Source organism: Ranitomeya imitator, chromosome 3 (genome assembly GCF_032444005.1).
Source record: "Ranitomeya imitator isolate aRanImi1 chromosome 3, aRanImi1.pri, whole genome shotgun sequence".
Classification (NCBI taxonomy): Eukaryota; Metazoa; Chordata; class Amphibia; order Anura; family Dendrobatidae; genus Ranitomeya; species Ranitomeya imitator.
This window is the reverse complement of record NC_091284.1, coordinates 388,877,632-388,896,599: the sequence shown is the minus strand read 5'-3', so window position 1 is coordinate 388,896,599 and position 18,968 is coordinate 388,877,632. Positions and strand designations below refer to the sequence as shown.

The 18,968-nt window shown below is 46.8% G+C and overlaps 1 protein-coding gene across 3 annotated transcripts in view; it reads right to left on the bottom strand.

Moving 5' to 3' along the window:
* KCNQ4 (potassium voltage-gated channel subfamily Q member 4) overlaps positions 1-14,825 on the bottom strand; it is a 358,115-nt gene extending 343,290 nt beyond the window's left edge. The window contains exon 1 of one of the 3 annotated variants that reach the window (XM_069756988.1): positions 14,239-14,825. In XM_069756988.1, coding sequence (XP_069613089.1) covers positions 14,239-14,507 — 269 coding nt within the window. In that variant the 5' untranslated portion in view covers positions 14,508-14,825. The remainder of the gene's footprint in view (positions 1-14,238) is intronic. The other 2 variants (XM_069756989.1, XM_069756986.1) reach the window with 2 other exon arrangements.
* Positions 14,826-18,968: the final 4,143 nt, after the last annotated feature.

Sequence of the window (18,968 nt, the reverse complement as noted above, 5' to 3'; positions counted from 1 at the left end):
AACTTTTACAATGTAAGTCTATGGCGCATCAGAACAAAGCTTCATAGGCTTATATTGTAAGGCTATGTTCACAGGTTGCGTTTTTGCTGCGTTTTTTTCCGCAGGCAAAACATGCTTGAATCTGCTACAAAAAAACCCAGCTTAGGCTACTTTCACATTAGCGTCGGTACGTGGCCGTCGCGCTGTGTCGGCCCGACGCATACTGTGCAAGCGCTGCACAACGGGGGCAGCAGATGCATTTTTCCAGCACATCCGCTGCCCCATTGTGAGTTGCAGGGAGGTGGGGGCGGAGTTCCAGCCGCGCATGCGCGGTCGGAAATGGCGGAGACAACGCAGCAAAAAACGTTACAGGTAACGTTGTTTGCTGCCGACGGTCCGCCACAACATGGCGCAACCGTCGCAATGCGTCGCTAATGTTAGTCAATGGGGGAAAAAACGCATCCTGCAAGCAATTTTGCAGGATACGTTTTTTCTCCTAAACGACGCACTGCGACGTGCAGTGCACGACGCTAGTGTGAAAGTAGCCTTAGCTGCGTTTTTGTTGTCACTTGCGCATGCTGATAAAGTTTAGTGCCCCCCCCCCCCAAAAAAAAAATGATGCAACTACCTTAAGGTTTTTGCAGCAAAACCTGATACCTGCATTTTTGCTGTGTTTTTGCACTTACCCATTGTTTACTATGGGTAAAATAATGTTGCAAATTCGCTGAAAAAATGCTGAAAGAAGTGACATGCTGCAGTTTTCAAAAACGTAGCAGTTTTCCAAATCAGTCAGGAAAATAAAACCAACGTGTGTGCATTACATTTCTGAAATCTCATCGACTTTGCTGGTACTGTAAAACACAGCTTTTAATTTGCATAAAAAACGCTGCAAAAACTCATCTCGTGAACATAGCCTAAAAGACACTTCCTGCTCTCGCATCTACAACAGTGTGACCCCAACAGTCTGCAGAGCGGTGGCATCACAGAGAAGTGGATACCCTTAGGCTAGGTTCACACTGCGTTAGTGCAGTCCGTTCAACGCATGCGTTAAACGGACTGCACTAACGCAATTGCCGACTTTGGCACAGCGCTAGCGCAGATGGAGCATCTGCTAGCTCCATCTGCGCTAGCAGTGACGGACCCGGAAACGCTGCGGCCCGCGTCTTGGGTCCGTCACTCAATGTCGGACGCATCGCTAGCGCACGCCCATTGTGGGCGTGCGCTACCGATGCATCCGACATTGCATTCAATGGCAGCGTTAACGGACTACGTTACACCGCATTATGCCGCCGTGTAACGTAGTCCGTTTAACGGAGACACTGAACGCAGTGTGAACCCAGCCTTATTTATTATAATGATGGCTGCATACAATGAGAACACTTTTAACCGCTGATATTTCCTCATAGATTGTAAGCTCTTGTGAACAGGGCCCTCACTCTTCTTGTTTGAATTGTTGATCTACGTGATACTATGTAAAGTCTGATATTATATGTACATGTACACTCTGAATTGTACAGTGCATCGGAAAATGTTGGTGCTCCATAAATAAAAATTACCTTCCTCAAACACTCATTTATCACAATTTTTATATCAACTGTTGCCTTCTAAAGTGTAGAACCCATATGACTAATTATACCTGTTCTAAAAGTCTTTGGTAAATAAATGACAGACATAATGACCAATATTACCATAACAAGTGGGATGCAGTGACCCCTGTTACAGGTAGGGGGCACTGCATGGTCTTCCCAAAATACGCATGGAGGTGTATTGAGGCCATAGGAATGCATGGCAATTGCAGGCATAACTGTGGTCAAATTCCGGCATTATTGTAAATGGCCGGTATATGTGTCGCAGAGGAAGACAACTCTGCACTGCCAGCCTGAAGTAAGGATGTTCTGGGACCTGTAGTCCTACAAGTAAATTGTGTTGTTTTAGAGGGAGGCTGGCAGAGCTAGTTCTCAGAGCTGGGCAGGTCGAACTAGCCACACACACACCTCCCACCTGTGGGGGTGATTACAGCTTCATAATGTGACCAGGGTGTGGGTCACATGGGTTGAGATTGTGGACCTGAATGGTCTGTCTGTGCTGAAAGTCCTGAAAAAGCCTATGTGTTGGGAGTGCTATCTCCCTGAATAGCACGTGATGGGGGCTTTGGACCTGGTGGCCTGAGTGTTAGACGAACGTGCTGACTAGCACCCGGACAGGCCACAAGCTTGTGTGTTGGACGGTTCCAGGTGGGGATGGAGGTCCTGAATAGTGCACAGGGAGACCGTGGTCCTGGACGGTCTTTGTTGGAAGTTCCTGTGAGTGGAGTCTTCCTGGAAGCACCTTAGAGACTGTGGACCTGGACGGTCTGTGTTGGGGAAGCTACCTTCCTTCGGTGGGTCTGGACTGACTGAGGTGTGCCTGCCAGGCAAGTTGGTGATCCCTGTAAGGCGGCTTTCCCAGAAATACAGGACTGACGAGGAGTCAGCGTGAGGAGCGGAGCTCCTGGAAGGTAACCCCGGACAAGGGAATTGTAATATACGGCAGAGAAGTGTATCTGCTATATGTACTGTGCGGTCACCCACGGCAACTGGTCAGAGCCGGACCAGCGTGTTAAGTTGCCGCAAACTAATGATGTGAAGCCTTATGTAAAGACTGTTTGCCTTTGGTTCACGTTTCTATGGTTTATGATACCTGAATAAACCAAATAGACTGTTTTGTGTTAAAAACCATGCCCATGTGCATTTATCCCATTGCCAAGCGAGTGTCCCCCAACATATGCAGCAATCGCATGGTCACATAAGATAATTGATACATGTTACTTATTATTTGTTTTCTTGAGATCCACACACCACAGTGATGTGTGGGTAGGAATTCAGCCTTTGTGACTGGGATGCTTCAATCTCTTTCTTTTTCAAATAATTTTTATTACATTTTAACATAATAAGGATAACAAGGGGAAGGGGAGGTAAAAGGGATAATAAAATTTAGAGAACTCAAAAGTTTTTCTTTAAGTTCCAGTATTATAACCACGAAATAGCTTCAATCTCTTTCTAACCACATCAGGGCATGACCTGGGTGTAGCAAGCAGTTCACTTACTTCTGCAGGCATGACTGTCCCCTCTGTAAATGCTCCTCGGTAAGGCTCCTTGCATGGCTGTATTTATTTTTCCAGGATTTGAATATACGCTCAAACAGGATACGGAGTATGTACAAATAGTTACATGAGCAGTGGGAATGGCTGTAGTCATTAGTAAACACTTACGAATACATGACACAAGTCCCACTTAAAAACTTTGTAATTTAAAATCATTGGATTAGTTTTTTGTGCTCATAAATTACGTCAAAGACAAGCACACCTCTCCAAAAATGTCTGTTTTGATAAATATTTGTATTCCCTAAAAAATAACAATTCTTGAGCATCATTTCTTTTAACTCAGTGTACTGCCATGCTTCTGTTAGACCTCCTGGATATAAATAAATAGACAACTGTGCAGTACAATTTCCCCCGTCAATAGGTCACACTGGCAGCGCCAATTAGATGGCACATTAAACTGAGGCATGCCAACAATTAATAGCACTAGAGATCTAAGTAATGATGCTCCAGAATTGTTATTTCATGGGGAATTCAAATATTTCATCAAGCAGATATTTTGGGAAATCTGGCAGGCCTTCTTTAAATATCATGATCATCAACATACCACGTTAAAGGGTTTGTCCAATGCTAAAAACAATGCTTCCTAATCTAATATGTTTTCATTACCAAATGTTTTCTCCCTTTCCGTGGTGGATCAAGTGACAACAGACTCTCTGGTACTGTAACATTGAATTCCGACGACGTTCAGTCTGCGGCTGATAAAACATAACGTCAATGGCATCATGTTTTTGGTCTAGCAGGTGGACTAAGCGGATATGAATCGAACAGTGAATTATGGTACATGTAGGGCCCAATTCATGATGAGGATAGTGAAAGATTATGTCTTAAAACATCTTTAAATGTTGGGCAAAAATATACTGGCTTTTGGCGTTTTTATACCAGTCTCAACCAGCTACACTCAAATAGGTGCAACTGGGGCAGGATCATAGTAAAACCTGCACTGCAAATTCTTCAAAATTTACATCACTTTAGTGGCAAAAATCGCACTAGAAATGTACCAAAGCCCCTGACTGTAGCGACATGTCTGGTGGTGGCACAGCACTTGCAAAGTGTGAGTAATACATTAAGTGGTATGAGACTCTTAATTAATCTTACTACCGCCATGCCTTCAATATATCTGGTACCGACAATGTCCTATCTATCGTAACCCCCCAACCACTTTTGCAATTAGCTTTATTATACTATACCTTAAATTTCTCCAAATCTAATACATAAGGCCTCAGTCACACGTCTGTTTTGCAAGTACATGTTCTATCCGTTTCTTTCTCCATTATAGTCTACTAGATGGCAGCCCGATTCTAAAGAATCGGGAGTCTAGAATCCATATATACTTTATTTATTCAAATGTAAGAATAATACAATTAATAAATAATAGTAAGAAAGAACAAAAATAATAGGCAGTATATGGAGAAAACACCAAACAAAAGTTCAAAATTGGTGTGAAAATGTCACTGAACCACTTCACAACTAAATATATATAGTTTTGGTAAATGGTATTATCATTTTTTTGACGAAATTCGGCAGGAGCTTGAAGAGCAACGTCACTGGGCCCGCCTCCACGCAGTAGAAACTTGCTGTGAGGTAAAAATTCAAAAATCACACCAAAATGGCGGGCGGAGTGTGTCACAGTACGGCACGTTTCTGATTGGTCGCTCGCAGCAGGCGGCAACCAATCAGACACTGGACACTGTTGACGTCACTTATCTCCGGACATTAGCTCCGGACATTAGCTCCGGACATTAGCTCCGGACAAAGCCACGGAAGTTGGCACAAATTGCAGGAAGTAGTATTCTAGGCAATTATATATTAGATAGAAATGTTCACATACCTGCGTTTTTTCACAAATACTGTCTCTATGCAAAATTCAAGGAAACATGTCAGGTTTTTTTCCAGCAGGACAGAGGAAAAAGGTCAATACTAGGCTATGGGTCCATGAAAAAAATGTACAGCACACAGATAACATCCATGTGGCTTCTGTATGTAACATTGCAAAGTATAGGAGAGGCTTTGTAATTTATTTATTTATCCATCAGTGAAAAACGCTGATGACACAGTGATGGTAAAAACGGACACAGGGAAGACACAATGATGATAAAAACGGACACATGGAGCAATCATCAATGACACAAATCCAAAACACTAGTACTGTTTTTTTTTTCAGATACGTGTTTAAACAAAGACATGTGAATGAGGCCTAAACATTTTGTTTGAGAGGAGTCACAAACATGATGTCACAAGGGGCTGCACTCATTTCCCTGCAGCGTACATTGCCCCTCCTGGAACAGGACGCCATCAGGGAGGAGGCGATGCACTTACTTATTACAGTTCTTGCATCGCTGCACTCTGAAGATATACTGGTCATGGCGCTAGTCTGTCGCTGATTCTAATTTTGCAAGAAGACATTGACAGGGGGTATAGACAGAGGTAGAGCTGTTGGGTAGCGCTGGTGTCACTCACACAGGTTCTATCACTCCCACCCCCATGACGATGTGTTTGAGGGTGTTGCTAGAAGCTGTGGGGAAGCATAAGTGGCAAATATAAAAGCAGATGCTGGCGCTGCACTCGCCTCTCCCACAGCGTTTATCACAATTAATCCAGGACATTTTGAGAGGGCGGCGATGCAAGAAACTGTAGTAAGTACCTGCAGTGCTACCCGATGACATCCATATCCAGGAGTGGCAATAGATGCTGCAGAGAAGTGAGTGCAGATCCAGCCTCTTGTGACGTCTCATTTGAGACTTGTCTCGAACACAACGTAATGGGAACTGAAGTAAACAAAAAACACATTTAGGGATTAGCTACATAGGGAGGGAGAAATTTAGGGGATTGTATAATACAGCTAACTACAAAAGTGGTTAGTGTGTAAAGATTGATAGTTATTAAGGACTTTTTAGCTTCCGGACCACTCTTTTATGACTAGTGTGTAGTGATAAGTGAATATACTCGTTACTCGGGGGTCCTCCCAGTAGTGCTTTAGTGCTCGGAGTTTGAGCTTTTAGCGCCGCAGCTGAATGATTTACATCTGTTAGCCAGCATAAGTACATGTGGGGGTTGCCTGGTTGCTAGGTAATCCCCACATGTACTTATGCTGGCTAACAGATGCGGCAATAAAAACTAAATCTCCGAGCACTAAAAAATACTCAGAGGACCCCTAAGCGTGCTCGGAAAATCTCGAGTAACGAGTATATTCGCTCATCACTACTAGTGTGCAAAATATCAGTCTTAATAAATTCTAGTATCCAATAAGCCAGAAACTGATGCTGGACTGGAAGTGTAGGGCGTATACAAATGGATGAACGAGAACGTGCCTGATATTAGCCCATATGATTACCCAAAGATCCAGGTATTTCTGAAGGTCTGGTGGTAATTATTAAGCAAAAATTAGCATTTTTTACTTTTTTTTCCTTCAGTATTGGAAAACCTTTTTTATCACCATGTATATAAAACCGAATAATCCCTTTTGGATGAGATCCCTGGCCTTCTTTGTCAAGACATACCAGTACACAGGGCTACACAGCTACTAACAGAACACTAATCATGGTGACAATGGCACTTCAGTCATGGGACCTTACAACTGTTTCAAAATGATAAAAAGTCTTAAAACATTTCTTTCCTCATGGGGAATACTGACATTTTGTCGTTACCATGATCCCTGTGCACCCTCTGGATGCCATGCCACTCCTGCCAACATTCAGGTCCATAACATATTTTATCCCAGACTCTTAATAAATGTCTCTTACACTAACAACTGTTCTAAAATAAGCACACGCTCAGATCTGTCGTACATGCGCTCAAGTTTTCTAACACAAAATCCTTTCTTTAGACATTGACAAATATGTCTGTGAAGCTAAAAAACAGCACCACTGTATGAAACGTCTCAGCCGGTTTCTCCATATGACGCAAGTCGTTATCACAGAGGTTTTATATTAAACAGCCACATATATGGGTCAGTCTACCCCACTGTACTGGTGCTTAGCATCGGTGACAGGGGAGCAGTTCATGATATCCTCCTTCTAGCACATGGTATTTTCAATAATAATAATAATTTAAAGGGCCAGTAGTCCTAAAAGATAAACTGTATAATATAAAGAACCTAAAAAATACAGTTTACTTTATAATACATAAAAAATATATAACACCTCCTATAAAGGTATGGGACACTTCCTCAGGATTATGTCACTGGCCATTTCAGCCTGGCATTTTTTTAGCGGAGTGTAAGGTTTAGTAGACACTAAAGTATTTTGTGTTTATTAGATATTATATTTATTACGCACAGTATTTATTTAAATGGTATACTGAATTGTATGATACATTTTTCCATTAGTTAGGGGATCTAAAACTGAATTTGGAACCTAAATAAGGGCGTTTTCAGGCTGTTATTTGTGGGGAGTTACGGTATCATAATCCAGCTCGGAGTCTTAGTAGAGTCTGCTTCCATTTCCCACCACACATCCCTTATTGGCATGCTTGTTATTGGAAGAGGAGGGAGCAGAGATGTTCTGTAGTCTGCCTCATCTCTGGAGCATAGGTAATGTAGGAAAAGAAGTGAAAGCGTCTGCGTCCACTGTACGCACTGTCACAGCTGATCAGTTCTTCTATATGTGCTAATCATAGCCTACCATTGTGCCGAAGCTTGCCGACACAAGTTATGAATACACAGATAGTCAGGAATATATTAGCTAACTCAATTTACTGACATTTAGCTTGTTTACATGGTACAGGAACAGTCTCCTCCATTTACACTGTTTCCAAGGTTTAAAAGTTATCCAGCACTCATTTCCACATACCGTAACTATTAAAAAGAGGATCCGATACTTCTCATTATATGTTTGTTATATCATATCATTGTATTCCTTGCTAAATTATGGTTTTAGAGCATCTTTTCTCAAAGCTTTATGTCCCGTTCCGTTATTATTCCAACAAGAAATGAATGAATAATTTGCTTTTTCGTCGTTCATTGTGCCGTTAAAATGACCTGCTAACACCATTCTTCAGGTCAGTAAAAATATAGCAATACCAAATTGTAAAACTTTTTGATTTGTTTTTTTTTTAATTTTAGTGGTTAAAAAAATTCTGAACTTTGTAAAACGTTTCTGCCAGTGGAGCATTTTTCGCATGAAGAGCTGTTGTTTGTATTGGCTTATTAGAAAACACCAGTGATTGTCTTACCGCTGTCTCTAACATCTTGTCCTCCCTCTATCTGAAACTAAACCTGTCAAAAACTGAACTCCTCGTGTTCTCTCCCTCTACTAACCTACCTTTGCCTGACATTGCCATCTCCGTGTGCGGTTCCACCATTACTCCAAAGCAACATGCCCGCTGCCTTGGGGTCATCCTTGATTCTGACCTTTCATTCACCCCCTACATCCGATCACTGGCTCGCTCTTCTTACCTGCATCTCAAAAACATTTCTAGAATTCGCACTTTTCTTACTTTCAACTCTGCAAAAACTCTTACTGTTTCACTTATTCATTCTCGTCTGGACTATTGTAACTCTCTACTAATCGGCCTCCCTCTTACCAAACTTTCCCCGCTCCAATCTGTCCTGAATGCTGCTGCCAGGATCATATTCCTCACCAATCGGTACACCGATGCCTCTACCTTGTGCCAGTCATTACACTGGTTACCCATCCACTCCAGAATCCAGTACAAAACTACTACCCTCATCCACAAAGCGCTCCATGGCTCAGCACCACCGTACATCTGCTCTCTGGTCTCAGTCTACCACCCTACCCGTGCCCTCCGCTCCGCTAATGACCTCAGGTTAGCATCCTCAATAATCAGAACCTCCCACTCCCGTCTCCAAGACTTTACACGTGCTGCGCCGATCCTTTGGAATGCACTACCTAGGTTAATACGATTAATCCCCAATCCCCACAGTTTTAAGCGTGCCCTAAAAACTCATTTGTTCAGACTGGCCTACCGCCTCAATGCATTAACCTAACGATCCCTGTGTGGCCTATTTAAAAAAAAAAAAAAAAAAAATGTTCTCATTCACTTTATGCAGTTAATAGCCCTCTGTGTCTGTACTGTTACATACTTAGGCAGTTAACTGGTTCATGCAGCTTTACATGAACACCCGAGCCTTACACTATGGCCGGTCCGAATAACTAAAGAAATTGTTATCATCCACCTCTCGTGTCTCCCCTTTTCCTCATAGTTTGTAAGCTTGCGAGCAGGGCCCTCATTCCTCCTGGTATCTGTTTTGAACTGTATTCCTGTTATGCTGTAATGTCTATTGTCTGTGCAAGTCCCCTCTAGAATTTGTAAAGCGCTGCAGAATATGTTGGCGCTATATAAATAAAAATTATTATTATTATATTGGCACAAAGTTTGGGTATATACAAAACTTTGCTTTTCATTGCATATTTCTGAGAAGGGTGTAGTGACCAAGAAAACAGCAATTTAGATTTTCTTTTCCTTAAAGCTGATTATCATAATGCGTAATTATTTTATATTTTCATAGACAGGACTCGGTGATCTCAAATATGTTTATTTTTTTTTATTTATGGAGTAAGAAAAGGGAGGTGATACAAACTAAACTGTTAAGCTTTTATCAACATTTTCATTTTTTTTTAGATTTGGAAAAACGTGTGTGATTACGTGTATACTACTTCAGTATCGTAGAATATACTAAGTACAAATTACAATCTGCTAAGAAGCCCATCTGCAGAAGAACATAAATTGCAGTGAAGGGTCTTTAGTAGATCACTTGCTGCCACAGCAATAAAGCGGTACTCCGTAATTGCAAACAGCAGCATGATGTAGAGACAGAGACCCTGATTCCATCAATTTATCACTTAGTTTACTGTATGCAGCAGTTATGATATAATCAGTTTTCTCTGAGGCAGATCTAGCAGTGCTCAAATGCAGAGCTGTGTATAAAGCAGCTAATGGGGGCATAGTTGGACCAGGAGGCATAGTGGCCAGTTGTCCTGTAGTGATAATCTCCTGCTGAGAAAACAGATTGTATCGAAACAGCAAAACACAGATCAGTCAGTTACACATCCCTGGAATCAAGGTCTCTGTAGCTACATTATGGCACTCTCAGATTACAAAGCAAAACTTGGCTGACAAATTCACTTTAAGTATTTCCATTGAGTTTATACTGTATGTTGTCCATATGTTTGTGCAAGTGTCCGCTGGCTTTTCTGGTTTCTTCTCCCAAGATGGGCAATACACGGACTGATCAGAGTGATGACAATCTCTGTACTATAATAAAGAATATATTTGTGCTATACAAACAAGAACTAAAATAAATAATGTGTGAAGTGTAATTCTAGCTTGCAGGAGACATGAGAGGTTCTGATTAGCTAGTCAAAAAGAGGACCCATTTAGTCATAAAGTTTGTACAAAGTAAAGTAACATTGAAGGACGTGCTAGTTTTGATATTTTTCGTCTGGGGAGACCATGACAAGGTGCGAAGTGCAATCAATGACTTTGCCTTGTTCTCAAGTACTCCAGGCATGTGCTGGGTGTTAGTCTTGGCTTATGCCAATTGAAGGGGGGGTACGCATTGAGGGGTCTCTTAATAGGGACTGAAAGAAATATACAGTATGTCTGATGGCGGACACTTTATTCTAAACTACGAGATGCTGAGACATATTATAAACATAAGTAAAAGTCTGCCGAAAATACAGAAATGCTGCTGACCTAGTCTCTGATGGTTCCCAAGGGCTTAGTATTGCACAACATGAAGGAGTCTCCCCAGCCCTGGCTTGTTATTCCTAGTGCTCCGTATCAATGCGGTATTCTAATGACTAACGACGGAGTCACATGGCTACGGTATGCCATCCATATCTGACAGCTGGACCCAAACTCTACAACCTCCAGCAGTGCCTCTTCAGCTCTTCTCCTATATACGCAGATCTACTTCCACCTGAGACTGTGGATGTCCCAGCAGCCAGATCCTGGTCACTGCCCGGATGCTGATGGCATACATGGCGACACTTCATTGAGACAAGCTGCCAGAACGTCATCACATAGTGGCTCCGGGTGTGTGGATGACTGGCATGCAGAGAGCATAAGTAGTATTTATTTATTGTTTTCATACATAATAAACATAACAATTAGCTGCTGTAACATTTTCCACTACTGGAATTTGTACAACACAGATAATAGGAATGCCTTCTTGGTTGCTATGGTATTCCTTAAAGGGACAGCAAATCAGTCATATTTTCTGTAAAAGTTGCCACCAGGACTATAATATTGATGGCCTTTGTATAGAAAAGATGACTGATAGAAGAGGCTCAGACTCTCAGCACCTCCCACGACCAATTGTTTCAAGCTGCGGGGTCTTCAGCCAGCACTTTTAGTAATATTACAGTTTACTACATCTCTAATTATTTTTAGTGAATGTCACCTTTAGAGAATCCAGCTTTCCGGGTGCAGTATGGAAAAAAAATCGCTTTACTCACTCTCCTCAGGTCCAGTGCTTTGCCTCTTCCACTACTCCCTGTGTCTATTATTGTCTGCAGTGCTGACATCGCATCAACAGCGCTGCAGACAATCAGTGAGCTCAGCTACTCTGTCCAAGTTCATGACAGGACTTGCTCAGACTGAATGGCTGCAGTATTGTTGATGTGACAAGAACAGACACAGGGAGCAGCAGTGTAGACTGACTGCTGGACCTGTTAAGGATGAGTAGAATAGGGTTTTTTTAATAACAAACTGAAATTGGAGGACAGTGATCTTTCTACATGGGTGAAAAGTACACAGCTGTACTCAGGAATCAATGGCGGAGAGCACCAAGACCACTTTACCCTGGACCCCGACCAATCTAATATTGATGCCCTATCCTGATTGTACAGTCCTGGACAATCCCTTTAAATACAGAGTATTGTGCCCTGTAAGGAGCCTGGGCAGAGGCTGCCACCCTGCTCCCACCCATGATCACCCTCCAGTCTTCCTCGGGGCAGAGGCTGCCACCCTACACCCACCCATTATCACCCTCCAGTCTTCCTAGGGGCAGAGGCTGCCACCCTACACCCACCCATGATCACCCTCCAGTCTTCCTAGGGGGCGGAGGCTGCCACCCTGCTCCCACCCATGATCACCCTCCAGTCTTCCTAGGGGGCGGAGGCTGCCACCCTGCTCCCACCCATGATCACTCTCCAGTCTTCCTAGGGGGCAGAGGCTGCCACCCTACACCCACCCATTATCACCCTCCAGTCTTCCTAGGGGGCGGATGCTGCCACCCTACACCCACTCATTATCACCCTCCAGTCTTCCTAGGGGGCGGAGGCTGCCACCCTACACCCACCCATGATCACCCTCCAGTCTTCCTAGGGGGCGGAGGCTGCCACCCTGCTCCCACCCATGATCACCCTCCAATCTTCCTAGGGGCACAGGCTGCCACCCTACACCCACCCATGATCACCCTCCAGTCTTCCTAGGGGGCAGAGGCTGCCACCCTGCTCCCACCCATGATCACCCTCCAGTCTTCCTAGGGGGCAGAGGCTGCCACCCTACACCCACCCATTATCACCCTCCAGTCTTCCTAGGGGCCGGAGGCTGCCACCCTACACCCACCCATTATCACCCTCCAGTCTTCCTAGGGGGCGGAGGCTGCCACCCTGCTCCCACCCATGATCACCTTCCAATCTTCCTAGGGGGCGGAGGCTGCCACCCTGCTCCCACCCATTATCACCCTTCAGTCTTCCTAGGGGGCGGAGGCTGCCACCCTGCTCCCACCCATGATCACCCTCCAGTCTTCCTAGGGGGCGGAGGCTGCCACCCTGCTCCCACCCATGATCACCCTCCAGTCTTCCTAGGGGGCGGAGGCTGCCACCCTGCTCCCACCCATGATCACCCTCCAGTCTTCCTAGGGGGCGGAGGCTGCCACCCTGCTCCCACCCATGATCACCCTCCAGTCTTCCTAGGAGCACAGGCTGGCACCCTACACCCACCCATGATCACCCTCCAGTCTTCCTAGGGGCAGAGGCTGCTACCCTGCTCTCACCCATGATCACCCTCCAGTCTTCCTAGGAGCACAGGCTGGCACCCTACACCCACCCATGATCACCCTCCAGTCTTCCTAGGGGCAGAGGCTGCTACCCTGCTCTCACCCATGATCACCCTCCAGTCTTCCTAGGGGCAGAGGCTGCCACCCTGCTCTCACCCATGATCACCCTCCAGTCTTCCTAGGGGCAGAGGCTGCCACCCTGCTCTCACCCATGATCACCCTCCAGTCTTCCTAGGGGCAGAGGCTGCCACCCTACACCCACCCATGATCATCCTCCAGTCTTCCTAGGGGGCGGAGGCTACCACCCTCCTCCCACCCATGATCACCCTCCAGTCTTCCTAGGGGGCGGAGGCTGCCACCCTGCTCCCACCCATGATCACCCTCCAGTCTTCCTAGGGGGCGGAGGCTACCACCCTCCTCCCACCCATGATCACCCTCCAGTCTTCCTAGGGGGCGGAGGCTGCCACCCTGCTCCCACCCATGATCACCCTTCTGTCTTCCTAGGGGCAGAGGCTGCCACCATGCTCCCACCCATGATCACCCTTCTGTCTTCCTAGGGGCAGAGGCTGCCACCATGCTCCCACCCATGATCACCCTTCTGTCTTCCTAGGGGCAGAGGCTGCCACCCTACACCCACCCATGATCACCCTCCAGTCTTCCTAGGGGGCAGAGGCTGCCACCCTACACCCACCCATGATCACCCTCCAGTCTTCCTAGGGGGCGGAGGCTGCCACCCTGCTCCCACCCATGATCACCCTTCTGTCTTCCTAGGGGCAGAGGCTGCCACCCTACACCCACCCATGATCACCCTCCAGTCTTCCTAGGGGGCAGAGGCTGCCACCCTACACCCACCCATGATCACCCTCCAGTCTTCCTAGGGGGCAGAGGCTGCCACCCTGCTCCCACCCATGATCACCCTTCTGTCTTCCTAGGGGCAGAGGCTGCCACCCTACACCCACCCATGATCACCCTCCAGTCTCCCTAGGGGGCGGAGGCTGCCACCCTGCTCCCACCCATGATCACCCTCCAGTCTTCCTAGGTTAGGTACACATTATACAATGTCTGTAGACCCCAATAAACACAGAAGTTGTGTGAGGGGCACTACGACCCCCATAGCATCGCCAGGTAAGCTTGCCGGGCACAGGGTACTCACATGAAGACGTGGTAGACGAAGGCCCACCCCCGGGGTCTCTCCAGCACGTTGTACAGATAGTTCTGGAGCCGCCGGTATCGCTTGTGAGACGCTGAACTCCGCGGGGGTCCCGGGAGCGGGGTCCCCAATAGTCCCAGGCGCCGGGGGCCGCCGCTCTCCGTCTGTACAGCCGTGAGGGCCACGAACTCCATCTCTTGACCAGTGACAGGGGCCAGTGAGAGTGACGGCACCCGGCCATTGTCTGTCTGGGGCTGTGCCCCCACTGCCATGCTCGGTGTGGGGCTCAGCTCATCACAGGGGACCGGGCAGTGCGCTGGAGACGGGCAGGATGGAGAGAGGCAGCGGCGCTCACGCTGTGTGGAAGTTCAGCGAGGAGGAGAGCGCGGGCTGGAGACGCTGGGGGGAAAGTTTCGCTTCCATTCCAGAGCAAAGTTTCTTATCGTCTCCACAAGGGTAAGAGAGCCCAGCGCTGCCACCCGGTGCCCACCCCGCCAGCTGCTCTGTAAATTCTACTCAGCGTGTATCTCCCGCTGTCCCGAGCGCGTAGTGTGCAGCTGCACCAGCCTCCTCATGACTGAAGCCACCCCCCTATACTGTGACTGCTACTCCCAGCCCACTACTACCAGGGCAAGTGTTACCTGCCCGCTGCTGGGCACTGCCACCCTGTGCTATACCTCATGCAGCTATTGTCCGAGCTCACCCATCCCTCCTCATGCGCCCACCAATCCATAAACACTGCCCAGTGCACATTCGGGCTTTCCTCATAGCCTAGCTGGTAAGGCGGTTAGTGAGCTGCTCACAGTGCCAGCTGCCCACGGGCCACGCTGCCTCCTCTCTGTGTGCCAGCTCTGTGGGCAGCTGTCGGGCAGCAGGGTGTGGAAGCTGTTGGCATACTGTCCTGCTTCTGGGTCACTCCTGGTGGCATGTCCAATACTGAGAACATGCCCAAAACGTCACTTTTCCGGATCAGAAACAGTCTGAGTACTTGCCCACGGTCAGGAATAGTCTGGGTACATGCCCACGGTCAGGAATAGTCTGGGTACATGCCCATGGTCAGGGATAGTCTCGGTACGTGCCCACAGTCAGGAATAGTCAGGGTACGTGCTCATGGTCAGGAATAGTCTGGGTACATGCCCATGGTCAGGAATAGTCTGGGTACGTGCCCACCATCAGGAATAGTCTTGAGTACGTGCCCACGGTCAGGAATAGTATGGGTATATGCCCACCATCAGGAATAATCTGAGTACGTGCCCACCATCAGGAATAGTCTGGGTACGTGCTCATGGTCAGGAATAGTCTGGGTACGTGCCAACGGTCAGGAATAGTCTGGGTACGTGCCCACCATCAGGAATAGTCTTGAGTACGTGCCCATGGTCAGGAATAGTATGGGTACATGCCCACCATCAGGAATAGTCTGGGTACGTACCCACCATCAGGAATAGTCTGAGTACGTGCCCACGGTCAGAAATAGTGTGGGGACGTGCCCACGGTCAGGAATAGTCTGGGTACATGCCCACCGTCAGGAATAGTCTGGGTACGTGCTCATGGTCAGGAATAGTCTGGGTACGTGCCCACCGTCAGGAATAGTCTGGGTACGTGCTCATGGTCAGGAATAGTCTGGGTACGTGCCAACGGTCAGGAATAGTCTGGGTACGTGCCCACCATCAGGAATAGTCTTGAGTACGTGCCCACGGTCAGGAATAGTATGGGTACATGCCCACCATCAGGAATAGTCTGGGTACGTACCCACCATCAGGAATAGTCTGAGTACGTGCCCACGGTCAGGAATAGTGTGGGGACGTGCCCACGGTCAGGAATAGTCTGGGTACATGCCCACCGTCAGGAATAGTCTGGGTACGTGCCCACCATCAGGAATAGTCTGGGTACGTGCCCACCATCAGGAATAGTCTGAGTACGTTCCATGGTCAGGAATAGTGTGGGGACGTGCCCATGGTCAGGAATAGTCTGGGTACGTGCCCACTGTCAGGAATAGTCTGGGTACGTGCCCACCGTCAGGTATAGTCTGGGTACGTGCCCACGGTCAGGAATAGTCTGGGTACATGCCCACCGTCAGGAATAGTCTGGGTACGTGCTCATGGTCAGGAATAGTCTGGGTACGTGCCCACCGTCAGGAATAGTCTGGGTACGTGCTCATGGTCAGGAATAGTCTGGGTACGTGCCCACCATCAGGAATAGTCTGGGTACGTGCCCACCATCAGAAATAGTCTGGGTGCGTGCCCTCCATCAGGAATAGTCTGGGTACGTGCCCACCATCAGGAATAGTCTGGGTACATGCCCACGGTCAGGAATAGTAGCGTATTGGACGCAGTATATTTTCTAGAAATCCCATCTACTGGGCTTGTAATGTAGAACGAAAATACGCAGTGTCCAAAATGTTCCTGATGGTGGGCATGTACCCAGACTGTGGGCATGTACCCTTCGGGTATGTACAAGTGACACTTTTTACACCCTGAGATTTTTAAGAGGAAGAAGCTTCAGGAGACGCTGGCAGCTTTATTTTCCTGAAGAGGTTTTCATTTATCTTATTTTTTTAGGGGGTGGGGGTCATTTCCCAAGAGTTTTTTCACCACTGGTGGATTTATTTAAGCACCTTTCCATCATTTTTTTAGCATGTTTTTTTACTGGCGTTTTACAGCAATGAAGAAACTGCTTGCTAGTGGTTTATGAAGCAACAATGCATCAAGGCATCTTTCAGACTTGTTTTCAGCTTTCCCATTGACTTGTAAAATATAGAGTGTCTTCACAGTGAAAAATGCCTGCTCTTTTCTTTTTAACTGTTTGGTGTCTTTGGAAACCTGAAGCAGTTAAAAGACACTCAAAAGACTGCACATATGAACAGAAAGTATGTTTTAACATAGATCCCCTTATATATCATTTCTATCTGCGGAGGATTGCGTTTGTGTCAAATTTCCCAAAATGTACATTTTCACACAAAATCAAACATTTTGAGATTTGATTTGCAATAAAAAAAACCTTGCCCTGCACTATTTCCCATACTACAGAAACATCAGAGAACAGGATAACGTATTTTTGTAAGTGCCTACCCATAATGCCCTGCAGCAATGACATCTAGCGAGTTATCATACCTTGTACAGTGGTGGCCAGTCATTTTCCATCTGCAGAGTCACTGGGTAAGTCTGTCTCTTCTGTAGAATATAAGATTTTATGGTCAGCGGGGTCCTCTCTCTTCTCATATGATCGGTGGGGTCCCTCTCTCCTGTAAAGTTTAAGCTCTTATGGTCAACGGAGTCCTCTCTCTTCTGTAGAGTGTAAGCTCTTATGGTTAGAAAAGCTCTCTCTGTCTTCTGTAGCGTGTAAGCTCTTATGGTCAGTGAGTGAGGGTCCTCTCTCTCCTGCAGAGTGTAAGCTCTTATGATCAGTGGAGTCCTCCTGCTCCTGTAGAATACAAGCTCTTATGGTCAGCAAAGCTCTCTCTCTCTCTTTTTGTAGTGTGTAAACTCTTACAGTCAGTGGGGTAGATTTTAGACTCATATGGTCAGCAGTAGAGATGGGCTAACTATAACGGTAAAGTTCGAGGTCCGTGCATGATCCCTGAACACCGACTTCTCCTGGAAGTCCATGTAAGGCTACGTTCACACTAGCGTTCGTCTAGTGTGCGTCGCGCTAGCGTCGGGCGATGCAGCGGCGACGCACGCGTCATGCGCCCCTATGTTTAACATGGGGGACGCATGCGTTTTTGCTTGTTGCGTTTTCCGACACGTGCGTCTTTTTTGACACTAGCGTCGGACCAAGAAAACGCAACAAGTTGCATTTTTCTTGCGTCCGATTTTCGTCAAAAAACGACGCACGCGTCGAAAAACGCAGCGTTTTTGCGTGCGTTTGCACGCATTTTTCGGTGCGTTGTGCGTCGCGTCGCCGACGCAGCGGCGCACAACGCTAGTGTGAACGTAGCCTTATTGTTCGGGTTCAGCAGCCCGAACAAAGCTTACTGAAAGGCTTCAGCTGTCAGCTTTATCTCGGCTGGTTATAAAACACAAAGTTGTCCCCAAGCATTTACTTTTTTATTTATTTAAATAAATAATGTAAAAAAACGGGGGGTTCCCCAATATTTTTGGTAACCGGAAAAGCTAAAGCAGACAGCTGGGGGCTGGTATTCTCAGACTGGGAAGGTGCCATGGATATTGTTCCTCCCCAGCCTAAAAATAGAAGCCCGCAGCCACCCCAGAAAAGCAGAGAGGAACGAACACACACGGGTTAAGTCAGCTAAACGCAGCAGGACAAATCGGGGTTTCACCAGAGTCAGTTCCTCACGCTGTAGGCAGGAAGTATAACTGACACTGCCTGCAGGATGCAGCACAGAGAAATAGCAGACCTGAAACCGAAATGAGACAGAAAGTTAACCCCTGACATGACCAGACCGGGGATAGGAGAGACTAATCCCAAAACCCAGTCTGGATCATGACAGTACCCTCCTCTCAAGGAAGGGGGGGGCCCGGACCTCCAGATTTCCCAGGATAACGAGCACGAAAAGCCCGAACCAACTGATCAGCATGGACTGATCACGCCGGATCCCAATATGGATCCTCAGGACCGTAACCCTTCCAATGCACCAAGTACTGAATCAACCTGCGAACCATCTGAGAATCGACAATCCATTCAACTTCATACTCAGCTTGTCCATCCACAGAAATAGGAGGTGAAGGGGATGGAGACCCAGCAGAGGAAGGTACAAATGACTTAAGAAGAAA